Raw genomic sequence first — 10,567 nt, 5'->3', positions numbered from 1 at the left:
GTGTGTGTGTGTGTGTGTGTGTGTTCAGCCATATTTTAGCTAAATCCTAACTGTCATGCTGTGCATATAGATGAACAGGGAATAAGTACCTTTGGCTTGCGGGGCATTCTGAGAAGAAGATTTGCCACGTTTCCCTGTCGATATTGCGATCAGTTTTAAGTGACCTGAATTTAAGCTAGATGCAATCAGAGCAACAAAATGCAGATATTTAATACACGTTTAAAAGGCGCTGAAATTGTAATACTCAAAGCATAGATTTACTGATAGTGCAGAACAGGAAGTAGGACTTTAGAAATACTTATTATGCATTCCTACTGTTATGGTCTATCATGGTATACCTTGGATAAGTCATCAGTCTGTCACGTGGTTGCAATCAGATGCAGGCAATAATGAGTAAATCCTTATTATAAAAAGTACCCTGCATTCCCTGGATTGTTTTTAGTTCTCTCAAAGTTAATTTGGGGACAGGTTTAAAAAACTGTCTAGAACACTGGGGAGGAAGAAGTTATTTGGGGACATAGGAGTTATTTTTTGTAGAACTCACAATTTTAATAGACTTTTACACTGTAGTTGTCACACACAGTCATGAAGCAATAGCTATGTTAACTAACTCTATGTGTTGCATTGTTTGTTGTTCAGCTAAATGTAGCTGCTGTGTGTCTCTTTGAGGGTTCAAACTGTGATGGTGTCACAGAAACACGAGAGCAGCTAAAGCTCCAATCGCACCAACAGGGTCAGGTAGTTTATTGCACAGGGAAACGCTTTGTATCCTCCAAATTGGAAGGAGACTGTTTGCAGTTACAGTAAAAATGACAACGTCTGATGTAACATGGATGGAGGTTAAATATAATTTTTACTTCGAATGGAGTTGCAGAAATATGTACGAATCCTTGCGCACGCACGCACACACACACACACACACACACACACACACACACACAGACACTGTCCTGGTTTTCCTACAGAAACTGTCAGTGACCTGGAACATACTGAGAGCCAGAGTCTATATAAAATACTGCTGATCCAGCAGCACAGCAGGGCAAATACACTGTGTGTGTGTGTGTGTATGTATGTGTGTTATGGAGGTCTTCACACATGCATTGTGCTGAGCATTACAACATACTATATAATAAGAGCATTCGTTTCAGTCGCCAGCAGAGTAAAAAAGTTTCGGGAGAATGTTTGCTTCAGTAGTTTGGTTCATATTAATGACAACAACAAAGACTTTCTCGATCGTAACCTCTTTGTCAGAGCGTTTCAACACCTAATCAGGTGTTTAGTGAAAAATACAGCGTATAACAAACCATGCCAAACAACTGCAATGCCATGTGATGGAGTCTCATTCTGGTGATTTGTGGCATGACGGGAGCCGTAACCAAAATAATTCATGATCGTCTATGCTTTTCTTACCAAGGATAATACTGTAACTTTTAATGCTTCATGAAAGGAACCTTTGTGACGTTGCACACATATTAAAGTTGATGCATTTGAGAAAGAACAGTGAGAAAATCAGCCTTCTGAAAGTCACGGAAAACGCTGAAATTTCTGTCTAGGTTTCATGTAGATTTTAATATTGTATATACATGGAAGGATTACTGTACCAAAGGCCCAGGGGCATCAGGCCTCCCTAGCATTACAAGCTCTGTATACTTAATATTTTCTTGGTGAAGAGGCATGTACAAATGGAAGCAAATCTATCCCATAATGAGAAGAAAATCAGATGGAGACAAAAAACACCAAAGAGACACAAAAGGAAATCAAAGAGGCACAAAATGACACTAAAGCTCTGTCAAAACAGGAGGCCAAAGAACTGTGATCTACGGGCTTCTTTTTTGTTGTTCCACTGTGACAAAAATGACTGATATATATACTAAAACCAATGTTCTGTGCCTGTTTTAAAGAGAAATAATAGGTTGAGAATATGTTAAACTAGAACACATTGGGGAATTTTTAAACTAGATACTCTAAAATCATTTGAGATAAGATGAATCTCCACAACTGGCCATATGTCTCTATTTCCTATAATTTGTCTTTTTAGGCAGTGTTTAGTGTGATGGATGAAATGCTTTGGGAGCATTTAGGATTTTTAGGACGTTTGTGAGCATTCTTCAGAGTGCTGTAAGGTTTGTAAATGTTGTGGAACATAGTGACATCTGGAGTACAGAGATATGGATTTATGGACTTCAGCTCGGGCTAAGTGTACTCCAGCTCAATCAGCTGTGTGAAGATCAAATACTGTGCACAGCCCATGTCTGTAGTGTCTCATCAGCTTGGCTTTAATTACATTAAAGAGCGGCCTTTGGTGGACAAAAACATCAATATTGGTTCACCTTTTCTGTATTCCTGATCTCAAAGCCTGATATGTAGAGCTTTCAGAAAAATCAAGAGTTTCCCAGACTGCATCTGGACTTGATGTGGAAAGATTGTGATGATTATGGTTGCCCCAATGTGACTTCAGTGTGGCACAAAACTTGAAACCTCATTAACAGTTATCAATACTTACTGGAGAAGATGTAAATAATGGCCTGCAGTGATCATTGGGTTTTAGAGCCTTTCTGAAGCCCAGAGGAGCTCGACTGAAGGTGAAATTGAAAGTTTATGCAAGTCATCTTCCGATGAGGGAAAGCAAGTCCTCATTAGGCTCTAACCCTGCCTGCAACAATCGAAATGCCTTACTTAAACTCCTACACCTACTGATTTCCTCTAATGACCTTTGACTACTCATACCCACAGTATTTGTTACACAGTGCTTATTATCACTCAAAAACATTTGGTTCAAGGTGCATCACACTGTTAAAACTAATGGAGTCATGCTCTCGGAGTGTGTGTGGGGGCTCTTTTTATCTGCCTTCATGTCAGATATAGTGAAGGTGGCAAAGCCAAACTCCCAAACGCACTTAGTGTCGTTATCATATATGTCATCTTGTTCCAATAAAAAGCTTCCCCTTGCCTTATCGAGCTCAAAACGCACCACAGCAAATGACTGACTTGGAGGAATCCACGCTTAAACACACAAAGGACACAGGAATCGCTGAGAAGGAGATTAGCGCTCAGCCTCCATAGCTGTTTTGTTATCTAGTAGTGCTTCCCTGCCTTTTCCTTGTTTTACTATGAACCAAAGCAACTACCACCCTCCCTGAGCATTTACTCTAAATCCACTGTAGTGGGAGTGAGTTTCTTGCTCTGGAAAACAGACTGGGATCAAGTCGGACCCGAATGTCACTAAAGAACTACAGGCTGAAAACAAAGCCACCACACCATTAAGCCTCTTTTGAATGAGAAAATGGCCCTGAGGAGTCTTCATCTTGTTCATTAGCTTCGAAAATGTAAACCAGGGAGTTTGAGATTGAGCCCAAAACTCTTTGGACTTGATACGGGCTCTTCTCTAACTCAAGCACTACTGGCTCATCATGTCACTGACTTTCAAATGTACAGTTTCAAATACATGTAAATGTTCCTCTCAAAAGGCTTTTCAGAAATTCATTCAGACATAGGTATCATTAAATTTCCACCTGAGAGAATACCCCTGAATTCAGCCAGTTACAGCTTCACAACTGCATGGCCAAAATGAACAACCTTGTGCACTGTGGGTAAGAGAGACTTGGGAGCGTTTTGAGATGTAATATGTCCCCATACTCCCATCACCAGGTCAGTGTGACATCCAATAAAGTGCATCAGAAGTTGACATTTTTACTTCTGCTTAATAAAAATGGTAAATTAGAGCCTGGTGTACATAACAGCCTGGTGTTATAGAACCTACTTTAAAAAATTATGCTTCCTTAGATTGTAGTCATTGTACTGCCATTGGCATCTTCTTATAAATGGTTTTGGCTTCCATCCATCCACTTCCTACTGGAGCACCAATCGCTGTCATGCCCTCCAGCCCTTCCAGAGGCTAGTTAAAAACACAATTCACCCCGGTGTATCCTCATTCTGCCCCTGGAGCCTCTTGTTATTGGACAGACTTGAAACACCACGGATCCTCAGTGTTTCCCACAGAACTGGATTCTGTTTGAGTTATAATATTTAATAAATAATAATTACAGATAAAAATGTCCTAATTTGAAAATATAACAAAGCTTGAAGAGGCACAATAATCAACTGCCTCTTCAGGGAGACTCTCACCCCATGATCTCACTCCAACTGCATTGTCTTGGAGAGCCTTTAGTGAAGATAGAGTGATCCTTTTATCACTCTTATCTCCAGAGCTCTACAAAGACTGCCTATACCAGCTCATGTCTAGCACAGGGGAGGAGGACAGCTGACTGGTGGACAAAAGAGTAACCCAAATGATGTCAGGAGCCGCAGAGAAGCAGCCACCGAACTATCAAAGAAGGGGTCTGCTGTTTAATTGATTGTGGAAGGCATCTTTCTCTTAACCTGATGAGGAAAAATTAAAAGGTCAAAATGAGTCACGAAATAAAATATGCCAACTGGTTTTTCTTTGTTTTTTCTTTTGTTTTTTCTTTTTTTTTTTTTTGTTTTTTTTTTCTTTTGTAATACCAAGCCAGCTAACAAAGGTAACATCTATGTGGGGAAAATACTGGAGCCTGAACCACCTCCAATCCTTGTTTTCAGAGCAGAGATGGCAGTAACAGAAAATGTGAAGTAACTTCACCTGCACAGCCCTGCATACAGAAAGTATGGTCATATTAAATTTGTAAATGGAAATATCTTGTTCCAGTGGCATCATTAATAAGTCATTGTACATACATGGCACTTACTGTGGCCAGGGTTCAAATACATGTCACAGTGAAGGGTGCTAGACATTGTGAATGAATCCTTGCAATCTTGTGGTGCCTGCCGAGAACCAAATAATCAAAACTGTGCTCAGGGACATGGTAATAAAGGACTCACTTTATTTTTCTGATTCATTGGTAGAGAGGACCCAACAAGTGCTAACTGTGATCATCCTATTTCCAGATGAAATATGAGGATGGGGAAAAGATAGTTGTTGTATCAAGGATTCCAAATTCTCTGTTGTGAACTGCATGGTCACAGTGTCGAAGGGAAAAAATCAGCCAATAATTATACCAGAAATATGACATATGTATCCCAGAAAGTTCATTCTGTTCATGTCAATGTTGCGTTTTTAGTGGGAGAAATGTTTCGTCACTCATCCAACTGACTTCTTCAGTCTTCTTACAGATGAACAGAATCAGCTTTCTGGGATTTCCTAACCTGGATGAATGTGCATGCATCAAGATGATACAACAGATACATCACATCATACCAGTGTTGCTTTAACATAGCTTTGTCTCATTGTTTTCAGGATTATCTGCTGAGTCACATGTACAGCAATGCTGCCAGAGACGACCTGTGGAGGAAACTGTCTCAGGTAACCCTCACCTGACTTTATGTCTATCTGGTATTTAAACCTTGTGTACTTCCCTGCCCCAAAGGCTTCAAGGCAGAGCATTTAACTTTAATGTTAGTGCCTTGCTCAGTAGCAGGTATTAAAACCTGTAACTATTCCTCAACTGGCTCTGTTCGGACAGAGCTGCCAGACTGATTGAAGCTGTTCATTCTTTAATAAAGCACTTCTAATGAAGATGCTCATTATCACCTGACTTAGTGAGGAGCCTGTTGCTGTGGTAACATGAGGTGGAGCTTGTTTTCTTGTTTGTCCGACACAGGAGGGGCAATGATTTGATTAATTGAGCGTCACTTCTGTTAGCACTGTCAATTAGACTGACACTGCTCTTTAATTAGCTGCCAGTCTTATATCTAATTATGTCAAGGTCAATTTTCTCCCACACAGATTATTTTAATCACTGATTGGATGTGTGTAAATTGGTCATTATTAGTCATTGATCATTTACGCTACGTGTGTGTTTGATTCTGCTTTAAAGGCCATGCACTCAGAGGGCCGAGATATTGACATCGGGGAGATGATGGACAGGTGGACTCTACAAATGGGCTACCCTGTTGTCACCATCAGCAAGAACCAATCAGAGCAGCTCCCTACATATTACATCACAGTCAGCCAGGAGCACTTCCTGTATGGAGAGGAAGTCAGAAAAAACAACAGGTGAGGGAACTGAAAGCTGTCAGATCTTTTAATAGTCTGTTATTTCTCAGAGATTGTAATAAACTATATGTCATTTTATTAAACTTACTTTGATGCACCCAAGAGTGATGGAAGCTCTACAGTAACAAGATGGCAATTATAATCGAGTGTAGCCAAGCTAACAAACTAGCACGACAAACATTCTGTTCTGTTAGCCTGTAGTCTAATATTCATTTGATGCCCATTAAAAACTACGTGCCTTGGTAGCATTAGTGGGTTAGGGTTGGAGATGTCTGTACATAATGCACAGCAGCATATTTGTAGAAAACCAAACAGAGCATGTCAGCACAAACACCTCAAATATTCCTTCAGACTGATGTGAGATGCTGAGAAAGTCGTACAAAAATTACGTACAGTGGAACCCCGACTTACGAAATTAATTTCTTCCCGAGGGTCTTTCGTAAGTCGAAAATTTTCGTAAATCAAAGCACCCATTGCGCCTTTTGAGTGAACGATAGGCTATAGGCTAATTGCTAACTGCAACAACAATACGTCCAAGTGGAACAGCGAAGCGCAAGTACGAAAGCCAAGGGGGTTGTCACATGATTCAGAAGGCATTGTGGGCATTGTAGGCATTCTGGGCCCAGCCAATCAGAGCCAGTGGATTTCATTACGTGGGCATTTTGCTGTAACACGGGCAGAAATATTGCCGTTAAGTGCCTTCGTAACTTGAATTTTTCGTTCGTTGGGGTATTCGTAAGTCGGGGTTCCACTGTACTTCAAGTAAATGCTACTAAAGAAAGTTCTACAAGCTTGTGAATCAAAGACTAAGTTGATGAAACTCTTTTTCACTGTATGCTTTCAGACATGGCTACCTTATGATTGACAAGTTTTTACTGTACAAGCCACCACTCTGTTACCAGGCTCAGTCAGCTCTAGTTGAGCAATCAACAAGAGACTTAAAAGCGATGTGTGCTGTCACTGTAGCTACCAGCAGTGCATGACTGCAGAATCTTTGAAATATTTGTAGTCCTTTTTTGTAAGTGTATCCAGCTTATGCATAAAAAGTTTGGTTAAACAAGTTTGAAAAATGTTAGTTAGTTAGTCACTCTGGTTTGTCCATATGGCCCTTCTACAAATGCCGCTCTTTGGATGGACCTAATTTGTACCTCTAAGAATAGGCATTATGGAGCTGGAGTCTCTGGACACTAGTTGGCCTTTAGACTGCTAGTCCTATTCCTGACATGTCTCTCCATCTGTTCTTCATTCAGTCATTCACCGCTGAAACAATTCTCCTGAAACCCCTCATTTCACGCTACATTAGGCACTAAGTTTGTCTTTCAGTGATCTTGCTGGATCTTTTTTCCTGAAAAGGCACTTTTCCTGTTTCCTCTCTCATTCTTTACCACCTTTACATCTTTTATACTTCATTTATATTTGATTCCGATCATGTTTTATTCACATCTTTTACAACCTTTGGAGTTTACTCTCTTCTGTTTTATCGACCCACTTTCTTTTCCATCAATACTTCATCAGCTTCCTTCCTTTTTTTATTTCTTTACTTTTACCTGTTCTTGTTTTCTCCCATCATTTATTTCCAGGTCTTTCTCTCTCTCTTCAGTCTGTCATGTTTTTGTACAGTAGTTGACATTTACAATGACTCTGACCTGCTCAGTTTCTCAACAAAAGTTTCCTCAGCTTTTCTTACGTTATGTTCTTTTTCTTGTCTTTCATGTGGAGTCTTTTGTGTTTCACTTGAGCTGAGAATCGCTCTCGAGGTCTCATCAGCTGATGAACTGAAGCTGTTTGTTGTAGGTGGAGTTGAAATCTTTCTTTTGCTCTTGTTGAGTCTCGCGGGGCTGCGTTCAGACACACTCAGCGGTCCCAGGGCATTCACCAACACTAAAAAGAAACTGCTGCTGTGCTTTTAGTTGATTCGGCATCACGGCTGAGTGCAGCCGGGGCTGATGCTGCTGTTTGATCCAGCGGAGCTGTGTTTAGAAGCACAGCAGTGTCCCGCAGTGTACACGCTGTTGACTCAAGCCCAGACTGCTTTATTTAATTATTTATTATCAGTATTATTTTCATGAGAAGAGAACTCTTGGACATGCACTAAATTGTGTGCAGGTTGTCCAGTCCTTCAATAACTTTGGAACTCACAACTTTTCTGGAGAGAAAATACTGATGTGGGTTCATCCAGCGAATGATCATTTTGCTGAAGGTTTTTGAAGCAGTTAAACTGGCTGGTTTTCCTGGGATTCAATAGTTCTTCTTTAAAGCTTTAAATTCTTCTTGTACAATTCAGACAATTGTTGTCGACACTTTCAGTCTCCAGTTCTTTTAATGGGACACTGTATGAAGGAACAATATCTTGACTTATGACTTACCTAACAACACAAGACAAAGTTATGTTACCTGCAACAATGTTTTCCACTGCTTTTGAAAAGAAGGTATCTGGACCTCTACAATGGTGCTGATGAGTGAGAATGTACATAGACAAGTTTTTCCATTGTTCCCTTGGTTACTGTAGTTATGCATTTCACTACTTTGCTGTTGATGACACCAGCAGAGCACTTTAGGCCTGGTCTGGTCTCATGGAATCTATTTTAGACATGGAGGGCTTTTTATTGAATTGTGTTGGAGTAGTAGGAGTAGTAACTCTGGAAAAAAAAAAACACTAAAAGGGTACCCACTGTATTCCCACATGATGACTAAGGTCGTGACTAAGCATCAGTATGTGCTTGAAAGAAAGTGAGGATGGTTTTGCATAGACTTCAGATCACATAATGAGTTTTAAATAAATGTATTTTTAAAGTCTCTCGTGACAACCTGGAAAGGTTGGTGTCCACCGAAGTACAGGTTAGCACTGTTACCTCACAGCAAGAAGGTCCTGAGTTCAGCCTGTGTGGAGTTTGCATGTTCTCCCTGTGTTTGTGTCCAATGACAAGCGGTTAGTTGGGTTAGGGCAATTGGTAACTCTAAATTGCCCATAGGTGTGAATGGTTGTCTGTCTCTTTGTTAGCCCTGCGACAGAAGTGGGCCTGTCCAGGGTAGGCTCCAGCCCCCCCGCGACCCTGACAATGATAGGTGAAAAAGAATGGATGGATGAAAACTAACTAGCATGCTAACTTACCTGCAGCCACTCATAAACTGAAATCCAACCAGCTGTCACATTAGCGTGACAGGCAGTTATCTTTGTATCCAATAAATTTAAGTTGGAGAGGAAGCTTTTCATTTACATAACAAAAAAAAAAAAAATCTACATTTTCAGACTTTTTTTTGGCATTTTGTTAACTTCAGGTATTAAGGTGACATTTTGAAGATCACGGTTTATTTTTGTCAAACACATTCTTCTCTTCCTCTGATGTTGTGCTTGGAGACATTTTAAATTTGGGTCTTTTTATTTTTCCACCATCAAACAACCAGGGAGATAAATGCCTTTAAAAGAACTGAAGTGACAGGCAGAGGGAGAGAGACGATGAGGACAGCATGAGCTAACGTTAAGGTCGAGGCAATGTTACTGAAAATAAATCAAACAGTATCTCAGTCAGGATTTAACAGCTCGTTTCTGTGGTGTCTCGTCAGCTGACGGGTAAACAGTGATGTGATTGGAGAAGCAGTGTCTGTGTGCTTGATTTAATGAGCTTTAATGCTAAACAGGACAGTGATGAATTATTCATGAGTCCACAAAACCACAGTTGAAGGAAGTATTTATATACTGCTTTACCCTGATGAGCCAGATAAGTAAGACTAAACAAATTTACCAGAAAAAGCTCCTCTTCTTCTTTTGGCTGCTCGCTTTAGAGGCCACCACAGCAGATCACCTCCATCTCACATTATTCCAGTATCCTCTGACAAACCAATCCTCTGCAAATCCTGCTTCACTACATCCATGAGTCTTTTCCTCCTGCCTGGCAGCTCTATATTCAACATTATGTCCAATATGTGCACTATCCTTCCTCTGGACATGTCCAAACTATCTCAGCCTTGCCTGTCTCCAAACGGCTCAACCTGAGTTGTCACCCTGATGTACTTATTTCTAATCCTATCCATTCTGGTCACTCACAATAAAAATCTTAGGATCTTCAACTCTGTCACCTCTAGCTCGACCTTCCTTCTTCTTGTTAGTCAGACAGAGGAAGCAAAGTTGAAATATAAAAAGCTACAGTAGCCAGAAATTTAGAAAAAAGAGACCCTAGACCCTTTGCTGCACCAGACATCCGTGGGACATCACTGTGCTTCATATCGGTTTTGGAGAGGTCTGCACTGACTTTTTGTCCACACATTGTTATCAGACCCCACACTCACAGGGGAAAGTCTTCGTCACAGCTCATTGCATCACCACACATACAGTGGGGCAAAAAAGTATTTAGTCAGCCACCGATTGTGCAAGTTCCCCCGCTTAAAATGATGACAGAGGTCAGTAATTTGCACCAGAGGTACACTTCAATTGTGAGAGACAGAATGTGAAAAAAAAATCCATGAATTCACATGGTAGGATTTGTAAAGAATTTATTCATAAATCAGGGTGGAAAATAAGTATTTGGTCACCTCAAA

The 10,567-nt window shown here is 40.5% G+C and overlaps 1 protein-coding gene across 1 annotated transcript in view; it reads left to right on the top strand.

Annotated features, from left to right (window-relative positions):
- LOC102204797 (thyrotropin-releasing hormone-degrading ectoenzyme) overlaps positions 1-10,567 on the top strand; it is a 266,230-nt gene that overhangs the window by 209,247 nt on the left and 46,416 nt on the right. Inside the window, exons 9-10 of the mRNA XM_005742288.1 lie at positions 5,273-5,338; positions 5,853-6,031. Coding sequence (XP_005742345.1) covers positions 5,273-5,338; positions 5,853-6,031 — 245 coding nt within the window. The remainder of the gene's footprint in view (positions 1-5,272; positions 5,339-5,852; positions 6,032-10,567) is intronic.

The sequence above is a fragment of the Pundamilia nyererei genome, unplaced genomic scaffold (assembly GCF_000239375.1).
Source record: "Pundamilia nyererei isolate P.nyererei 1_Seehausen unplaced genomic scaffold, PunNye1.0 scaffold00119, whole genome shotgun sequence".
Taxonomy (NCBI): domain Eukaryota; kingdom Metazoa; phylum Chordata; class Actinopteri; order Cichliformes; family Cichlidae; genus Pundamilia; species Pundamilia nyererei.
The sequence above is the reverse complement of the archived record's forward strand: the minus strand, read 5'-3'. Positions and strand labels throughout refer to the sequence as shown.